Source organism: Oncorhynchus mykiss, chromosome 18 (genome assembly GCF_057628025.1).
Source record: "Oncorhynchus mykiss isolate SJ-2025 chromosome 18, ASM5762802v1, whole genome shotgun sequence".
Classification (NCBI taxonomy): Eukaryota; Metazoa; Chordata; class Actinopteri; order Salmoniformes; family Salmonidae; genus Oncorhynchus; species Oncorhynchus mykiss.
Window position 1 is genome coordinate 629151 of NC_143039.1, and position 20459 is coordinate 649609.

Here is a 20459-nt window from a genome sequence, read left to right on the forward strand (position 1 = left end):
ACACCAAGAGAAACAGAACTTACCGTTACGGAGATACCACACCAAGAGATAACCACACAGCTTACCATTATGGAGATACCACACCAAGAGATAACCACACAGCTTACCATTATGGAGATACCACACCAAGAGATAAACAGAACTTACCGTTACGGAGATACCACACCGTCTTTCTGACGCCGAGCCTCACCAAGTGTGGACATGGAAAATAGTTCTTGCCTTAACACATTGTGTTTTAATGGTAAATGGAAAACCACATGGAAATATGCTCTTTTTGTGAAACATTTATTTTATTTTTTTAATGGTCTTTATTTTATCAGCTGGTTTTGTTTCATCACAGCTGCAGGGTTTTTTTTTCCCCAGCTGATTTATTTTTATTTTTGACCATTTGAAAGTCTTTATTTTATTGTTTTAATGACATTTCAAAAATAAATCCAAGAAAGAATCCCGAAGCAAAGCGGTCATACAAATCATTAAAACCCACACAGAAAATATTTACACAAGAAACAAATCTAATATCACACAGTCAAAAAAACTCTTCCCCCCCGTCGTTCTGCGACTCTCACCGTCAATAAACATCAGGCGTTTCAACACAACGGCTCTTTATGGCCTCATTTGATCTGATCAGTCAACGCCAGTTGTTTTTTTCCCCCTAAAAGTAATCTAGTATCATTTTTCATTTCAATCCAATAAGCAAATAATTATTTAAAAAAAACTGTACCAATCTTCATGTTAAAGTACTTTTACAAACTAAAAGCAGGAAGAAAAATAACCACTATATTTACATGAAACTCCCACGTGACTTTGTCTAGTAATCTTCTGAATCGCCACAACAGAATGAATTAACTGTTTAGGTTCTGACCTATTGTGAAATGCGTCTAGTAAAACAGCCAATCAGAAACTGCAAAGCAAAAAAAAAAAAAAAAAAAAAAAAAAAAAATTGTGTTAGCATTTCGTCCAATCAGGGGCCGTCTTCATCTGCGCCAGGGGCGGGGTTCGTTGTCGTCATCCTCCTCGTCGTCGTCCTGGAGCAACGCATCATCAATCAGCGACTCTTCCTGGAACTACAAAAAAAAGAGACAAGACAAGACAAGACGACACTTTTATAAAGAAAGAAAAACAAGAGAGTAGATAATCTCTGGCCATCTTAAACTCTTTGATCTGGCCACATGTTACGCCCACAGGACATTAGTATCTTCACATTGGAGTCATTTAGCAGACACTCTTATCCAGAGCGACTAACAGGAGAAATTAGGGTTAAATGCCTTGCTCTTAAGGGCACAGAGATTTTTCACCTAGTCGGCTGGGGGATTCGAACCAGCAACCGTTCGGGTTTACTGATCAAACGCTCTCAACCGTTATGCTACCTTGTTGCCCTCTTCTCCTCAATGAGTCTGAAACGGAGTAGCTCCTCAAGCCTTCCCTGGAAAGCCAACACGTTGGGGACTGTCTGATTGGTCCAGAAACTAATGGGTTGGGACAGAGCCAGAACAACACGTTGGGGACTGTCTGATTGGTCCAGAAACTAATGGGTTGGGACAGAGCCAGAACAACACGTTGGGGACTGTCTGATTGGTCCAGAAACTAATGGGTCGGGACAGAGCCAGAACAACACGTTGGGGACTGTCTGATTGGTCCAGAAACTAATGGGTTGGCACAGAGCCAGAACAACACGTTGGGGACTGTCTGATTGGTCCAGAAACTAATGGGTTGGGACAGAGCCAGAACAACACGCTGGGGACTGTCTGATTGGTCCAGAAACTAATGGCTTGGGACAGAGCCAGAACAACACGTTGGGGACCGTCTGATTGGTCCAGAAACTAATGGGTTGGCACAGAGCCAGAACAACACGTTGGGGACCGTCTGATTGGTCCAGAAACTAATGGGTTGGGACAGAGCCAGAACAACACGTTGGGGACTGTCTGATTGGTCCAGAAACTAATGGGTTGGGACAGAGCCAGAACAACACGTTGGGGACTGTCTGATTGGTCCAGAAACTAATGGGTTGGGACAGAGCCAGAACAACACGTTGGGGACTGTCTGATTGGTCCAGAAACTAATGGCTTGGGACAGAGCCAGAACAACACGTTGGGGACTGTCTGATTGGTCCAGAAACTAATGGGTTGGGACAGAGCCAGAACAACACGTTGGGGACTGTCTGATTGGTCCAGAAACTAATGGGTTGGCACAGAGCCAGAACAACACGTTGGGGACTGTCTGATTGGTCCAGAAACTAATGGCTTGGGACAGAGCCAGAACAACACGTTGGGGACTGTCTGATTGGTCCAGAAACTAATGGCTTTGGACAGAGCCAGAACAACACGTTGGGGTAAAGCACATCTGGCTTTGATCTGATCTGTTTTGGAGACGGTTCATATCGACGGATGACTTCATATCGACGGAGGACTTCATATCGACGGAGGACTTCATATCGACGGAGGACTTCATATCGACGGAGGACTTCATATCGACGGAGGACTTCATATCGACGGAGGACTTCATATCGACGGATGACTTCTCCTGTCCCTCGTCACCACAAAAGGACTTCTGCGACGGCAGTCTCAGACTGAAGAACGTAGCGAACGACGGCAGTCTCAGACTGAAGAACGTAAACGAGCGACAGAGCAGAGGAAGATCCCGAGGCCTCGGGCTAATAAAGAGACAAAACATATTTTTTTTGCCTCCCATCGTCTCATTTTCATTGGATTCTTATGGCCTTTTTAATTTATCCGTTATTTGACCAGGTAAACCGACTGAGAAAACGTTCTCATTTACAGCAACGACCTGGGGAATAGTTACAGGGGAGAGGAGGGGGATGAATGAGCCAATTGGAAGCTGGGGATGATTAGGTGACCGTGATGGTTTGAGGGCCAGATTGGGAATTTAGCCAGGACACCGGGGTTAACACCTCTACTCTGACAATAAGTGCCATGGGATCTTTAATGACCTCAGAGAGTCAGGACACCAGGGTTAACACCCCTACTCTTACGATAAGTGCCATGGCATCTTTAATGACCTCAGAGAGTCAGGACACCAGGGTTAACACCCCTACTCTTACTGTAAGTGCCATGGGAACTTTAATGACCTCAGAGAGTCAGGACACCCGTTTAACGTCCCATCCGAAAGACGGCACCCTACACAGGGCAATGTCCCCAATCACTGCCCTGGGGTATTGGGTTATTTTTTTAGACCAGAAGAAAGAGTGCCTCCTACTGGCCCTCCAACATTACTTCCAGCAGCATCTGGTCTCCCATCCAGGAACTAACCAGGACCAACCCTGCTTAGCTTCAGAAGCAAGCCAGCAGTGGTATGCAGGGTGGTCTGCTGCTGGAGAAAAGCCTTAGCTGTGAAGCGCTGTGCCCACACACACACACACACACACACTCATCCTGAAAAACACTTCCCCCAACCATTAGCAACACATTGTAGTCCACAACTGGCGAAAAACAACATTCCACCTTCACCTCGTCATGATCCGTCTCCTGCTCATCAGGCTCCTGGGAGGTCAGGGAGACGGCAGGCTTATGCCAGGACAGACGCAGGTCACTGCCGTTCAGACGGACACTGTGTAGCGCAGCCTACCGGAGGGCGGAGGACGGATAGAGGGAACACAGGGGGGGAACAGGAAGAGAGGAAGACATATGAGAGAACGAGGTGGAGAATGACTGTCCAAGCGTGGCAGCACTGGGTTCAAAACATCCAGTTTGAGTCACGAGGCTGAAAGGCGTTTTACCTGTTCAGCCTCTGGTCTGCTCCTGTAGGTGATAACAGCCAGACAGGATGTCTCGTCTATCTGACAGTCCTCCAACTCTCCAAATTGCTTGAGAAAAGGGAAAAACAACAAGACTGGAATAAGATGAAAGATGGGAGTAAGGTGAAAACACGCTGGTCTCTTCGTCCCAGAGTCTGAACTCATTCCTTCACCCAGGCAAACAGATGTCAGAGCACTGCTGGCGACCATTTTGTTTTCAAAAATTCAACAGCTATTTTCAATTTTTCGCCCCAAAAACATCACATAAAGCCCTCCAACAAACATTCCAAATGTAATTCATATAAACCAGGACAGGGTTCATTAAAACTAGTTTAAAACCAGACTGGGTTCATTAAAACCAGTTTAAAACCAGACTGGGTTCATTAAAACCAGTTTAAAACCAGACTGGGTTCATTAAAACCAGTTTAAACCAGACTGGGTTCATTAAAACGAGTTTAAAACCAGACTGGGTTCATTAAAACCAGTTTAAAACCAGACTGGGTTCATTAAAACCAGTTTAAAACCAGACTGGGTTCATTAAAACCAGTTTAAAACCAGACTGGGTTCATTAAAACGAGTTTAAAACCAGACTGGGTTCATTAAAACGAGTTTAAAACCAGACTGGGTTCATTAAAACGAGTTTAAAACCAGACTGGGTTCATTAAAACGAGTTTAAAACCAGACTGGGTTCATTAAAACGAGTTTAAAACCAGACTGGGTTCATTAAAACTAGTGTAAAACCGGACAGGGTTCATTTAAACAAGTTTAACACCAGGACAGGGTTCATTAAAACGAGTTTAAAACCAGGACAGGGTTCATTAAAACGAGTTTAAAACCAGGACAGGGTTCATTAAAACGAGTTTAAAACCAGGACAGGGTTCATTAAAACGAGTTTAAAACCAGGACAGGGTTCATTAAAACGAGTTTAAAACCAGGACAGGGTTCATTAAAACGAGTTTAAAACCAGGACAGGGTTCATTAAAACGAGTTTAAAACCAGGACAGGGTTCATTAAAACGAGTTTAAAACCAGGACAGGGTTCATTAAAACCAGTTTAAAACCAGACTGGGTTCATTAAAACCAGACTGGGTTCATTAAAACCAGACTGGGTTCATTAAAACTAGTTTAAAACCAGACCGGGTTCATTTAAAACCAGTTGAAGAAGCTCAACTCACAGCAAAGTGTGGCAGTAGGTCCTGGAGGTCCGTCTCAGTAAAGCCAGAGATCTCCAGGGCTCTGGGTCTGTGGTCTACTGTAGAGTGGACAGGGAGACCCCTCCCCCGGCAACCCCTTCCCCTCCCCCTGCCTCTCAGGCCCCCACGGCCTCGAGCATGGGCCCCTCTGCCCCGCCCTGGAGCCAGGATCCCCCTCTTAGCTGCCTGGAGAGGAAGGCGGACAACGACAGGATGATCAACGTTACCTCAACACACACAATGCAATCTAGAAGAGACGATCTATAAAGATGAAACACAGCAGAAACACATCTGACAGTGTGACAGCACCCCCTGGTGGTTGAACAGAGAGACAACAGACAGTAAATATAAAGATGAAACACATCTGACAGCATGACAGCACCCCCTGGTGGTTGAACAGAGAGACAACAGACAGTAAATATAAAGATGAAACACATCTGACAGCATGACAGCACCCCCTGGTGGTTGAACAGAGAGACAACAGACAGTAAATATAAAGATGAAACACATCTGACAGCATGACAGCACCCCCTGGTGGTTGAACAGAGAGACAACAGACAGTAAATATAAAGATGAAACACATCTGACAGCATGACAGCACCCCCTGGTTGAACAGAGGTTGGTGGTTGAACAGAGAGCGCCAGAAATAAATGTATCAATCAGACAACTAGTTAGATGTAGGGCTCAAATCTGACCTTCAGTTGAACCACAACCTCGAACTGTAGTTGTGTGTATCAGACCTCCAGTTGACCCCTACCTCTAACTGTAGTTGTGTATATCTGACCTCCAGTTGACCCCTACCTCTAACTGTAGTTGTGTATATCTGACCTCCAGTTGACCCCTACCTCTAACTGTAGTTGTGTATATCTGACCTCCAGTTGACCCCTACCTCTAACTGTAGTTTTATCTGACCTCCAGTTGACCCCTACCTCTAACTGTAGTTGTGTATATCTGACCTCCAGTTGACCCCTACCTCTAACTGTAGTTGTATCTGACCTCCAGGTGACCCCTACCTCTAACTGTAGTTGTGTGTATCTGATCTTCAGCTGAACGGTATCTTCTCCAGACTGGGTCTTCTTATACAGGTCCAGTTCTGTGTCCAGCAACTCCTTCTGAGCCTACAGACAGACAGACAGGAGACAGACAGACAGGAGAGAGGAGACAGGGAGACAGACAGGAAGACAGGAGAGACAGGAGAGAGAGAGAGACAGGAGAGAGGCGAAAGAAGACAGACAGGAGACAGACAGGAGAGAGGAGACAGGGAGACAGGAGACAGACAGACACAGGAGACAGACATACAGACAGACAGGAGAGAAGAGACAGGGAGACAGAGAGGAGACGGAGACAGGAGAGAGACAGACAGGAGAGAGACAGGAGAGAGGAGACAGGAGACAGACAGGAGACAGACAGGAGACAGGGAGACAGAAGGGGAGACAGGAGAGAGGCGACAGGAGACAGACAGGAGACAGACAGGAGAGAGGAGACAGGAGACAGACAGACACAGGAGACAGAGAGACAGACATACAGACAGACAGGAGAGAGGAGACAGGGAGACAGACAGGAGACAGAGACAGGGAGACAGGAGAGAGACAGACAGGAGACAGGAGAGAGACAGACAGGAAGACAGGAGAGAGAGAGACAGGAGAGAGGAGACAGACAGGAGACAGAGAGACAGGAGAGAGGAGACAGAGACAGGAGAGAGGAGACAGACACAGGAGACAGACAGGAGAGAGGAGACAGGGAGACAGACAGGAGACAGATAGACAGGAGAGAGAGAGACAGACAGGAGACAGGAGAGAGACAGACAGGAGACAGGAGAGAGAGACAGGAGACAGAGACAAACAGGAGACAGACAGACAGTAGACAGACAGACAGGAGACAGGAGAAAACATTTCAGACTTCTCTTCTAAATTGGCATATTTTCTGTGTGCTTATTACATGTCCGTCCTAACCAGGATCCAGAGTAGTCTATGTCCACCTGTTATAACCAGGATCCAGAGTAGTCTATGTCCACCTGTTATAACCAGGATCCAGAGTAGTCTATGTCCACCTGTTATAACCAGGATCCAGAGTAGTCTATGTCCACCTGCTATAACCAGGATCCAGAGTAGTCTATGTCCACCTGTTATAACCAGGATCCAGAGTAGTCTATGTCCACCTGTTATAACCAGGATCCAGAGTAGTCTATGTCCACCTGTTATAACCAGGATCCAGAGTAGTCTATGTCCACCTGCTATAACCAGGATCCAGAGTAGTCTATGTTCACCTGTTATAACCAGGATCCAGAGTAGTCTGTGTCCACCTGCTATAACCAGGATCCAGAGTAGTCTATGTCCACCTGTTATAACCAGGATCCAGAGCAGTCTATGTCCACCTGCTATAACCAGGATCCAGAGTAGTCTATGTCCACCTGTTATAACCAGGATCCAGAGTAGTCTATGTCCACCTGTTATAACCAGGATCCAGAGTAGTCTATGTCCACCTGTTATGACCAGGATCCAGAGTAGTCTATGTCCACCTGTTATAACCAGGATCCAGAGTAGTCTATGTCCACCTGTTATAACCAGGATCCAGAGCAGTCTATGTCCTCCTGCTATAACCAGGATCCAGAGTAGTCTATGTCCACCTGTTATAACCAGGATCCAGAGTAGTCTATGTCTACCTGTTATAACCTAGGCTGTTTGAGAGCTGCCCCCCCTCTCTCTCTCTCTACCTGACAGATTATCTATAGGCTGTTTGAGAGCTGCCCCCCCCCCCCCTCTCTCTACCTGACAGATTATCTATAGGCTGTTTGAGAGCTGCCCCCCCCCCTCTCTCTCTCTACCTGACAGATTATCTATAGGCTGTTTGAGAGCTGCCCCCCCCCCCCCCCCTCTACCTGACAGATTATCTATAGGCTGTTTGAGAGCTGCCCCCCCCCCCTCTCTCTCTACCTGACAGATTATCTATAGGCTGTTTGAGAGCTGCCCCCCCCCCCTCTCTCTCTACCTGACAGATTATCTATAGGCTGTTTGAGAGCTGCCCCCCCCCCCTCTCTCTCTACCTGACAGATTATCTATAGGCTGTTTGAGAGCTGCCCCCCCCCCCTCTCTCTCTACCTGACAGATTATCTATAGGCTGTTTGAGAGCTGCCCCCCCCCCCCCCTCTCTACCTGACAGATTATCTATAGGCTGTTTGAGAGCTGCCCCCCCCCCCCTCTCTCTCTACCTGACAGATTATCTATAGGCTGTTTGAGAGCTGCCCCCCCCCCCCCCTCTCTCTCTACCTGACAGATTATCTATAGGCTGTTTGAGAGCTGCCCCCCTCTCTCTCTCTACCTGACAGATTATCTATAGGCTGTTTGAGAGCTGCCCCCCCCCCCCCTCTCTACCTGACAGATTATCTATAGGCTGTTTGAGAGCTGCCCCCCCCCCTTCTCTCTACCTGACAGATTATCTATAGGCTGTTTGAGAGCTGCCCCCCCCCCCCTCTCTCTCTCTCTCTACCTGACAGATTATCTATAGGCTGTTTGAGAGCTGCCCCCCCCCCCCTCTCCCTCTCTCTCTACCTGACAGATTATCTATAGGCTGTTTGAGAGCTGCCCCCCCCCCTCTCTCTCTCTCTCTACCTGACAGATTATCTATAGGCTGTTTGAGAGCTGCCCCCCCCCCCCCTCTCTCTCTCTCTTCCTTACAGATTATCTATAGGCTGTTTGAGAGCTGCCCCCCCCCCCCCCTCTCTCTCTCTCTCTACCTGACAGATTATCTATAGGCTGTTTGAGAGCTGCCCCCCCCCCCTCTCTCTCTCTCTCTCTCTTCCTTACAGATTATCTATAGGCTGTTTGAGAGCTGCCCCCCCCTCTACCTGACAGATTATCTATAGGCTGTTTGAGAGCTGCCCCCCCCCCTCTCTCTCTCTACCTGACAGATTATCTATAGGCTGTTTGAGAGCTGCCCCCCCCCCCCTCTCTACCTGACAGATTATCTATAGGCTGTTTGAGAGCTGCCCCCCCCCCCCCCCTCTCTACCTGACAGATTATCTATAGGCTGTTTGAGAGCTGCCCCCCCCCCCTCTCTCTCTCTCTCTACCTGACAGATTATCTATAGGCTGTTTGAGAGCTGCCCCCCCCCCCCCCTCTCTCTCTCTCTCTCTCTCTTCCTTACAGATTATCTATAGGCTGTTTGAGAGCTGCCCCCCCCTCTACCTGACAGATTATCTATAGGCTGTTTGAGAGCTGCCCCCCCCCCTCTCTCTCTCTACCTGACAGATTATCTATAGGCTGTTTGAGAGCTGCCCCCCCCCCCCTCTCTACCTGACAGATTATCTATAGGCTGTTTGAGAGCTGCCCCCCCCCCTCTCTCTCTACCTGACAGATTATCTATAGGCTGTTTGAGAGCTGCCCCCCCCCCCTCTCTCTCTACCTGACAGATTATCTATAGGCTGTTTGAGAGCTGCCCCCCCCCCCCCTCTCTACCTGACAGATTATCTATAGGCTGTTTGAGAGCTGCCCCCCCCCCCCTCTCTCTCTACCTGACAGATTATCTATAGGCTGTTTGAGAGCTGCCCCCCCCCCCCCCCTCTCTCTCTACCTGACAGATTATCTATAGGCTGTTTGAGAGCTGCCCCCCTCTCTCTCTCTACCTGACAGATTATCTATAGGCTGTTTGAGAGCTGCCCCCCCCCCTTCTCTCTACCTGACAGATTATCTATAGGCTGTTTGAGAGCTGCCCCCCCCCCCCCTCTCTCTCTCTCTCTACCTGACAGATTATCTATAGGCTGTTTGAGAGCTGCCCCCCCCCCCTCTCCCTCTCTCTCTACCTGACAGATTATCTATAGGCTGTTTGAGAGCTGCCCCCCCCCCTCTCTCTCTCTCTCTACCTGACAGATTATCTATAGGCTGTTTGAGAGCTGCCCCCCCCCCCCCCTCTCTCTCTCTCTTCCTTACAGATTATCTATAGGCTGTTTGAGAGCTGCCCCCCCCCCCCCTCTCTCTCTCTCTCTACCTGACAGATTATCTATAGGCTGTTTGAGAGCTGCCCCCCCCCCCCCTCTCTCTCTCTCTCTCTCTTCCTTACAGATTATCTATAGGCTGTTTGAGAGCTGCCCCCCCCTCTACCTGACAGATTATCTATAGGCTGTTTGAGAGCTGCCCCCCCCCCCTCTCTCTCTCTACCTGACAGATTATCTATAGGCTGTTTGAGAGCTGCCCCCCCCCCCCCCTCTCTACCTGACAGATTATCTATAGGCTGTTTGAGAGCTGTCCCCCCCCCCCCCCCCCCTCTCTACCTGACAGATTATCTATAGGCTGTTTGAGAGCTGCCCCCCCCCCCTCTCTCTCTCTCTCTACCTGACAGATTATCTATAGGCTGTTTGAGAGCTGCCCCCCCCCCCCCCCCTCTCTCTCTCTCTCTCTCTTCCTTACAGATTATCTATAGGCTGTTTGAGAGCTGCCCCCCCCCCCCTCTCTACCTGACAGATTATCTATAGGCTGTTTGAGAGCTGCCCCCCCCCCCTCTCTCTCTACCTGACAGATTATCTATAGGCTGTTTGAGAGCTGCCCCCCCCCCCTCTCTCTCTACTTGACAGATTATCTATAGGCTGTTTGAGAGCTGCCCCCCCCCCCTCTCTACTTTACAGATTATCTATAGGCTGTTTGAGAGCTGCCCCCCCTCTCTACCTGACAGATTATCTATAGGCTGTTTGAGAGCTGCCCCCCCCCCCCCCTCTCTCTCTACCTGACAGATTATCTATAGGCTGTTTGAGAGCTGCCCCCCCCCCCCCTCTCTACCTAACAGATTATCTATAGGCTGTTTGAGAGCTGCCCCCCCCCCCCCCCTCTCTACCTGACAGATTATCTATAGGCTGTTTGAGAGCTGCCCCCCCCCCCCCCTCTCTCTCTACCTGACAGATTATCTATAGGCTGTTTGAGAGCTGCCCCCCCCCTCTCTCTACCTGACAGATTATCTATAGGCTGTTTGAGAGCTGCCCCCCCCCCCCCCCTCTCTCTCTACCTGACAGATTATCTATAGGCTGTTTGAGAGCTGCCCCCCCCTCTCTCTCTACCTGACAGATTATCTATAGGCTGTTTGAGAGCTGCCCCCCCCCCCCTCTCTACCTGACAGATTATCTATAGGCTGTTTGAGAGCTGCCCCCCCCCCCCTTCTCTCTACCTGACAGATTATCTATAGGCTGTTTGAGAGCTGCCCCCCCCCCTCTCTCTCTCTACCTGACAGATTATCTATAGGCTGTTTGAGAGCTGCCCCCCCCCCCTTCTCTCTACCTGACAGATTATCTATAGGCTGTTTGAGAGCTGCCCCCCCCCCCCCCTCTCTCTCTACCTGACAGATTATCTATAGGCTGTTTGAGAGCTGCCCCCCCCCTCTCTCTCTACCTGACAGATTATCTATAGGCTGTTTGAGAGCTGCCCCCCCCCCTCTCTCTCTACCTGACAGATTATCTATAGGCTGTTTGAGAGCTGCCCCCCCCCCCCCCTCTCTCTACCTGACAGATTATCTATAGGCTGTTTGAGAGCTGCCCCCCCCCCTCTCTCTCTACCTGACAGATTATCTATAGGCTGTTTGAGAGCTGCCCCCCCCCCCCTCTCTACCTGACAGATTATCTATAGGCTGTTTGAGAGCTGCCCCCCCCCCCCCCCCCTCTCTACCTGACAGATTATCTATAGGCTGTTTGAGAGCTGCCCCCCCCCCCTCTCTACCTGACAGATTATCTATAGGCTGTTTGAGAGCTGCCCTCCCCCCCCCCCCCTCTCTACCTGACAGATTATCTATAGGCTGTTTGAGAGCTGCCCCCCCCCTCTCTCTCTACCTGACAGATTATCTATAGGCTGTTTGAGAGCTGCCCCCCCCCCCCTCTCTACCTGACAGATTATCTATAGGCTGTTTGAGAGCTGCCCCCCCCCCCCCTCTCTCTCTACCTGACAGATTATCTATAGGCTGTTTGAGAGCTGCCCCCCCCTCTCTCTCTACCTGACAGATTATCTATAGGCTGTTTGAGAGCTGCCCCCCCCCCCCTCTCTACCTGACAGATTATCTATAGGCTGTTTGAGAGCTGCCCCCCCCTCTCTACCTGACAGATTATCTATAGGCTGTTTGAGAGCTGCCCCCCCCCCCTCTCTACCTGACAGATTATCTATAGGCTGTTTGAGAGCTGCCCCCCCCCCCTCTCTACCTGACAGATTATCTATAGGCTGTTTGAGAGCTGCCCCCCCCCCTCTCTCTCTCTACCTGACAGATTATCTATAGGCTGTTTGAGAGCTGCCCCCCCCCCTTCTCTCTACCTGACAGATTATCTATAGGCTGTTTGAGAGCTGCCCCCCCCCCCCTCTCTCTACCTGACAGATTATCTATAGGCTGTTTGAGAGCTGCCCCCCCCCCCTCTCTCTACCTGACAGATTATCTATAGGCTGTTTGAGAGCTGCCCCCCCCCTCTCTCTCTACCTGACAGATTATCTATAGGCTGTTTGAGAGCTGCCCCCCCCCCCTCTCTACCTGACAGATTATCTATAGGCTGTTTGAGAGCTGCCCCCCCCCCCCCCCTCTCTCTCTACCTGACAGATTATCTATAGGCTGTTTGAGAGCTGCCCCCCCCTCTCTCTCTACCTGACAGATTATCTATAGGCTGTTTGAGAGCTGTCCCCCCCCCCCCTCTCTACCTGACAGATTATCTATAGGCTGTTTGAGAGCTGTCCCCCCCCCCCCCCCTCTACCTGACAGATTATCTATAGGCTGTTTGAGAGCTGTCCCCCCCCCCCCTCTCTACCTGACAGATTATCTATAGGCTGTTTGAGAGCTGTCCCCCCCCCCCCTCTCTACCTGACAGATTATCTATAGGCTGTTTGAGAGCTGCCCCCCCCCCCTCTCTCTCTACCTGACAGATTATCTATAGGCTGTTTGAGAGCTGCCCCCCCCCCCCTCTCTACCTGACAGATTATCTATAGGCTGTTTGAGAGCTGCCCCCCCCTCTCTACCTGACAGATTATCTATAGGCTGTTTGAGAGCTGCCCCCCCCCCCCCTCTCTACCTGACAGATTATCTATAGGCTGTTTGAGAGCTGCCCCCCCCCCTCTCTACCTGACAGATTATCTATAGGCTGTTTGAGAGCTGCCCCCCCCCCCCCCCCCCCCTCTCTACCTGACAGATTATCTATAGGCTGTTTGAGAGCTGCCCCCCCCCCCCCCCTTCTCTACCTGACAGATTATCTATAGGCTGTTTGAGAGCTGCCCCCCCCCCCCCTCTCTACCTGACAGATTATCTATAGGCTGTTTGAGAGCTGCCCCCCCCCCCCCCTCTCTCTCTACCTGACAGATTATCTATAGGCTGTTTGAGAGCTGCCCCCCCCTCTCTCTCTACCTGACAGATTATCTATAGGCTGTTTGAGAGCTGCCCCCCCCCCCCCCCCTCTCTACCTGACAGATTATCTATAGGCTGTTTGAGAGCTGCCCCCCTCTCTCTCTCTACCTGACAGATTATCTGTAGGCTGTTTGAGAGCTGCCCCCCCCCCCCCTCTCTACCTGACAGATTATCTATAGGCTGTTTGAGAGCTGCCCCCCCCTCTACCTGACAGATTATCTATAGGCTGTTTGAGAGCTGCCCCCCCCCCCCTCTCTACCTGACAGATTATCTATAGGCTGTTTGAGAGTTGCCCCCCCCCCCTCTCTCTCTCTACCTGACAGATTATCTATAGGCTGTTTGAGAGCTGCCCCCCCCCCCCCCCTCTCTACCTGACAGATTATCTATAGGCTGTTTGAGAGTTGCCCCCCCCCCCCTCTCTCTCTACCTGACAGATTATCTATAGGCTGTTTGAGAGCTGCCCCCCCCTCTCTCTCTACCTGACAGATTATCTATAGGCTGTTTGAGAGCTGCCCCCCCCCCCCTCTCTACCTGACAGATTATCTATAGGCTGTTTGAGAGCTGCCCCCCCCCCCCCCCTCTCTACCTGACAGATTATCTATAGGCTGTTTGAGAGCTGCCCCCCCCCCCCCTCTCTACCTGACAGATTATCTATAGGCTGTTTGAGAGTTGCCCCCCCCCCCCCCCTCTCTCTCTACCTGACAGATTATCTATAGGCTGTTTGAGAGCTGCCCCCCCCCCCCCTCTCTACCTGACAGATTATCTATAGGCTGTTTGAGAGTTGCCCCCCCCCCCCTCTCTCTCTACCTGACAGATTATCTATAGGCTGTTTGAGAGCTGCCCCCCCCTCTCTCTCTACCTGACAGATTATCTATAGGCTGTTTGAGAGCTGCCCCCCCCCCCTCTCTACCTGACAGATTATCTATAGGCTGTTTGAGAGCTGCCCCCCCCCCCCCCCCTCTCTACCTGACAGATTATCTATAGGCTGTTTGAGAGCTGCCCCCCCCCCCCCCTCTCTACCTGACAGATTATCTATAGGCTGTTTGAGAGCTGCCCCCCCCCCTCTCTACCTGACAGATTATCTATAGGCTGTTTGAGAGCTGCCCCCCCCTCTCTCTCTACCTGACAGATTATCTATAGGCTGTTTGAGAGCTGCCCCCCCCCCCTCTCTACCTGACAGATTATCTATAGGCTGTTTGAGAGCTGCCCCCCCCTCTCTACCTGACAGATTATCTATAGGCTGTTTGAGAGCTGCCCCCCCCCCCCTCTCTACCTGACAGATTATCTATAGGCTGTTTGAGAGCTGCCCCCCCCCCCTCTCTACCTGACAGATTATCTATAGGCTGTTTGAGAGCTGCCCCCCCCCCCCCCCCCCCTCTCTACCTGACAGATTATCTATAGGCTGTTTGAGAGCTGCCCCCCCCCCTCTCTCTACCTGACAGATTATCTATAGGCTGTTTGAGAGCTGCCCCCCCCCCCCCCCTTCTCTACCTGACAGATTATCTATAGGCTGTTTGAGAGCTGCCCCCCCCCCCCCTCTCTACCTGACAGATTATCTATAGGCTGTTTGAGAGCTGCCCCCCCCCCCCCCCTCTCTCTCTACCTGACAGATTATCTATAGGCTGTTTGAGAGCTGCCCCCCCCTCTCTCTCTACCTGACAGATTATCTATAGGCTGTTTGAGAGCTGCCCCCCCCCCCCCCCCCTCTCTACCTGACAGATTATCTGTAGGCTGTTTGAGAGCTGCCCCCCCCCCCCCTCTCTACCTGACAGATTATCTATAGGCTGTTTGAGAGCTGCCCCCCCCTCTACCTGACAGATTATCTATAGGCTGTTTGAGAGCTGCCCCCCCCCCCCTCTCTACCTGACAGATTATCTATAGGCTGTTTGAGAGTTGCCCCCCCCCCCCCCTCTCTCTCTACCTGACAGATTATCTATAGGCTGTTTGAGAGCTGCCCCCCCCCCCCCCCTCTCTACCTGACAGATTATCTATAGGCTGTTTGAGAGTTGCCCCCCCCCCCCTCTCTCTCTACCTGACAGATTATCTATAGGCTGTTTGAGAGCTGCCCCCCCCTCTCTCTCTACCTGACAGATTATCTATAGGCTGTTTGAGAGCTGCCCCCCCCCCCCTCTCTACCTGACAGATTATCTATAGGCTGTTTGAGAGCTGCCCCCCCCCCCCCCCTCTCTACCTGACAGATTATCTATAGGCTGTTTGAGAGCTGCCCCCCCCCCCCTCTCTACCTGACAGATTATCTATAGGCTGTTTGAGAGTTGCCCCCCCCCCCCCCTCTCTCTCTACCTGACAGATTATCTATAGGCTGTTTGAGAGCTGCCCCCCCCCCCCCTCTCTACCTGACAGATTATCTATAGGCTGTTTGAGAGTTGCCCCCCCCCCCTCTCTCTCTACCTGACAGATTATCTATAGGCTGTTTGAGAGCTGCCCCCCCCTCTCTCTCTACCTGACAGATTATCTATAGGCTGTTTGAGAGCTGCCCCCCCCCCCTCTCTACCTGACAGATTATCTATAGGCTGCTTGAGAGCTGCCCCCCCCCCCCCCCCCTCTCTACCTGACAGATTATCTATAGGCTGTTTGAGAGCTGCCCCCCCCCCCCCCTCTCTACCTGACAGATTATCTATAGGCTGTTTGAGAGCTGCCCCCCCCCCTCTCTACCTGACAGATTATCTATAGGCTGTTTGAGAGCTGCCCCCCCCCCCCTCTCTACCTGACAGATTATCTATAGGCTGTTTGAGAGCTGCCCCCCCCCCCCCCTCTCTCTACCTGACAGATTATCTATAGGCTGTTTGAGAGCTGCCCCCCCCCCCCCCCCCCTCTCTACCTGACAGATTATCTATAGGCTGTTTGAGAGCTGCCCCCCCCCCCTCTCTACCTGACAGATTATCTATAGGCTGTTTGAGAGCTGCCCCCCCCCCCCCCCCTCTCTACCTGACAGATTATCTATAGGCTGTTTGAGAGCTGCCCCCCCCCCCCCCCCCTCTCTACCTGACAGATTATCTATAGGCTGTTTGAGAGCTGCCCCCCCCCCCCTCTACCTGACAGTCATGAGTCATGATGATTGAGGTATAGTGTGTGTGTGTGTGTGTGTGTGTGTACCTGAGCCTTGCTCTTGGGCGCCCCCCGTACTCCCGAAGGGTTCGAGAGTCCTTTAATCTCTTGCTGTAGTTTGGTAATACTCTTGGTCAGCGTTCCCAGCGTTGTCATGATCACCGCCTTGTCTCCTGCCTTCATCGTCTTGTTCTTCTCCAGTTTACAGATCAACAGCTGGAACGCGGGAGTACGAGAGAGGGAAAAACGTCATACTAGCGACCTTCTAGGGACCAGAGGGGATTCATTTTACATCTCCTCTACCTCAGACCTTCTAGGGACCAGAGGGATTCATTTTACATCTCCTCTACCTCAGACCTAGGTAAAACATGATACTAGCGACCTTCTAGGGACCAGAGGGATTCATTTTACATCTCCTCTACCTCAGACCTTCTAGGGACCAGAGGGATTAATTTGACATCTCCTCTACCTCAGACCTAGGAAAAACATGATACTAGCGACCTTCTAGGGACAAGAGGGATTCATTTACATCTCCTCTACCTCAGACCTAGGAAAAACATGATACTAGCGACCTTCTAGGGACCAGAGGGATTCATTTTACATCTCCTCTACCTCAGACCTAGGTAAAACATGATACTAGCGACCTTCTAGGGACCAGAGGGATTCATTTTACATCTCCTCTACCTCAGACCTTCTAGGGACCAGAGAGGATTAATGTGACATCACCTCTACCTCAGACCTAGGAAAAACATGACACTAGCGACCTTCTAGGGACCAGAGAGGATTAATTTGACATCTCCTCTACCTCAGACCTAGGTAAAACATGATACTAGCGACCTTCTAGGGACCAGAGGGATTCATTTTACATCTCCTCTACCTCAGACCTAGGTAAAACATGATACTAGCGACCTTCTAGGGACCAGAGGGATTCATTTTACATCTCCTCTACCTCAGACCTTCTAGGGACCAGAGAGGATTAATTTGACATCTCCTCTACCTCAGACCTAGGAAAAACATGATACTAGCGACCTTCTAGGGACCAGAGGGATTCATTTTACATCTCCTCTACCTCAGACCTAGGTAAAACATGATACTAGCGACCTTCTAGGGACCAGAGGGATTCATTTTACATCTTCTCTACCTCAGACCTAGGAAAAACATGATACTAGCGACCTTCTAGGGACCAGAGGGATTCATTTGACATATCCTCTACCTCTGACCTTCTTCTTCAATGGGTTTTGACGAAGGAAAGGAGAGAGGAATCAAGGACAGATGGATTGAGCCATGGTGAGGGTAAAACCATAGAGATGGATAGAGGACTCATCTTTATATCTGTGCCGTTGCCAGCGTCTGTGACAGCATGGGCAGGGCTTTATACAACCCATAGGAAAACCCCACGCCGTTGACTACTTTAAAATGGCAGAAGCATGGTGGAGGCCCTTAATGGCGCTGCCCATGTTTAAACAGCCTGCTGGCCACTAGAGACCTCTATCATTCTCTATGGGGGGGAAGAAAAAAAACTCACCTTCTGAGTCTCGATGTGTTTCTCCAGGATTTCCTGCTTCTTCTTCCTCATTTCCTGTTGGAGCCGCAGGGCTTCCTGTCAGGGGAATATTAAAGTGGTAATTCACCTCTTCCACAACCACGGTAAAGTGCTCTGAGCGTCTGGAAAAGCTACATGAAGACAACTGTTACGTTCAGACTCTTTTCCCAGGAGTCTCCTAACAGGATTAGAGATGAACGTGACCCCTCTTCCCTAACCCTTATTTCCCCCTTCCAGCCCCCCACCTTCTCCTCCATCCATCTCTTCCCCCCTAGTCCCACCTTCTGCTCCATCCATCTCTTCCCCCCTAGTCCTACCTTCTCCTCCATCCATCTCTTCCTCCTTAGTCCCACCCTCTCCTCCTCCTCCTCCACCCACCCCCTCCTCCTCCCATCCATCTTTCCCTCCCTTCCCTCTCCTCCTTCCCTCCCCATCCCTCTCCTCCTTCCCTTCCCTCTCCTCCTTCCCTCCCCATCCCTCTCCTCCTTCACTCCCCATCCCTCTCCCCCATCCCTCCCCCCTCTCACCTGTTTATTCTTCATAGCCTCCTCTGTAGCAGTGACCCCAGCGAACAGAGCCGTCTTCTGAGCTGCTTTCAGAGCAGCCATGTTGTACACTGTCTTAGTCAGCCCCGTAGAGGTGGAGAACACCTGGTGGAGAAGAGGACCATGTTATTATTACTGGGGACTTGTATAGGAGAACACCTGGTGGAGAAGACTCATATAGGAGAACACCTGGTAGAGAGGACTCATATAGGAGAACACCTGGAAGAGAGGACTCATATAGGAGAACACCTGGTGGAGAGGACTCATATAGGAGAACACCTGGTAGAGAGGACTCATATAGGAGAACACCTGGTAGAGAGGACTCATATAGGAGAACACCTGGTGGAGAGGACTCATATAGGAGAACACCTGGTGGAGAAGACTCATATAGGAGAACACCTGGTGGAGAGGACTCATATAGGAGAACACCTGGTGGAGAGGACTCATATAGGAGAACACCTGGTAGAGAGGACTCATATAGGAGAACACCTGGTGGAGAGGACTCATATAGGAGAACACCTGGTAGAGAGGACTCATATAGGAGAACACCTGGTGGAGAGGACTCATATAGGAGAACACCTGGTAGAGAAGACTCATATAGGAGAACACCTGGTGGAGAGGACTCATATAGGAGAACACCTGGTGGAGAGGACTCATATAGGAGAACACCTGGTGGAAAGGACTCATATAGGAGAACACCTGGTAGAGAGGACTCATATAGGAGAACACCTGGTAGAGAGGACTCATATAGGAGAACACCTGGTAGAGAGGACTCATATAGGAGAACACCTGGTAGAGAGGACTCATATAGGAGAACACCTGGTGGAGAGGAGGTCAACTTAAAGGAAAACTCAAGTCAAAAACTATATTTAGATTTGTTGATACAGTGGACTTGTTTTCTCACCTTTCCTGCCGGTCCACTAGGGGTACTTCCTGGTTTAGAGGCGAAGCCCAGCCTCTCCTTCATTGATAGGTTGGATTTAAAGTCATTCTGTGAGGCAACACGAGAGTCTTGGTTGGGCTCTGAGCTGTCGGCAGGCAGAGGGCCCAGACGGTCTTTGACGGACTGTTTCAGACTAGTGGCTGGCTGCTGCACCTGCTGGAGTTCACAACAACAACGTCAACAATAAACAAACAAAGGTCGACGGCAACAGGCTAGGCTTGGTCGACGGCAACAGGCTAGGCTTGGCCGACGGCAACAGGCTAGGCCTGGTCAACGGCAACAGGCTAGGCCTGGCCAACGACAACAGGCTAGGCCAACGACAACAGGCTAGGACAACGACAACAGGCTAGGTCAACGACAACAGACTAGGTCAACGACAACAGGCTAGGTCAACGACAACAGGCTAGGTCAACGACAACAGGCTAGGTCAACGACAACAGACTAGGTCAACGACAACAGACTAGGTCAAACGACAACAGGCTAGGTCAAACGACAACAGGCTAGGTCAACGACAACAGACTAGGTCAACGACAACAGGCTAGGTCAACGACAACAGGCTAGGTCAACGACAACAGGCTAGGTCAACGACAACAGACTAGGTCAACGACAACAGACTAGGTCAACGACAACAGACTAGGTCAACGACAACAGGCTAGGTCAACGACAACAGACTAGGTCAACGACAACAGGCTAGGTCAACGACAACAGACTAGGTCAACGACAACAGACTAGGTCAACGACAACAGGCTAGGTCAACGACAACAGGCTAGGACAACGACAACAGGCTAGGTCAACGACAACAGGCTAGGTCAACGACAACAGGCTAGGTCAACGACAACAGACTAGGTCAACGACAACAGGCTAGGCTCGGTCAACGACAACAGGCTAGTAGGTCAACGACAACAGGCTAGGTCAACGACAACAGGCTAGGTCAACGACAACAGGCTAGGTCAACGACAACAGGCTAGGTCAACGACAACAGGCTAGGTCAACGACAACAGGCTAGGTCAAACGACAACAGGCTAGGTCAAACGACAACAGGCTAGGTCAAACGACAACAGACTAGGTCA

The 20459-nt window shown here is 50.7% G+C and overlaps 1 protein-coding gene across 5 annotated transcripts in view; it reads right to left on the reverse strand.

Moving 5' to 3' along the window:
- Positions 1-271: 271 nt before the first annotated feature.
- LOC149975340 (RNA-binding protein 26-like) overlaps positions 272-20459 on the reverse strand; it is a 40347-nt gene continuing 20159 nt past the window's right edge. The window contains exons 13-21 of one of the 5 annotated variants that reach the window (XM_090206859.1): positions 19351-19542; positions 18429-18551; positions 17884-17958; positions 16407-16574; positions 5957-6061; positions 4926-5129; positions 3734-3820; positions 3465-3578; positions 272-1064 (exon numbers count right to left, since the gene is read on the reverse strand). In XM_090206859.1, coding sequence (XP_090062985.1) covers positions 975-1064; positions 3465-3578; positions 3734-3820; positions 4926-5129; positions 5957-6061; positions 16407-16574; positions 17884-17958; positions 18429-18551; positions 19351-19542 — 1158 coding nt within the window. In that variant the 3' untranslated portion in view covers positions 272-974. Of the gene's footprint in view, positions 1065-3458; positions 3579-3733; positions 3821-4925; positions 5130-5956; positions 6062-16406; positions 16575-17883; positions 17959-18428; positions 18552-19350; positions 19546-20459 lie in introns of all 5 variants that reach the window. The other 4 variants (XM_090206857.1, XM_090206858.1, XM_090206856.1 and 1 more) reach the window with 4 other exon arrangements.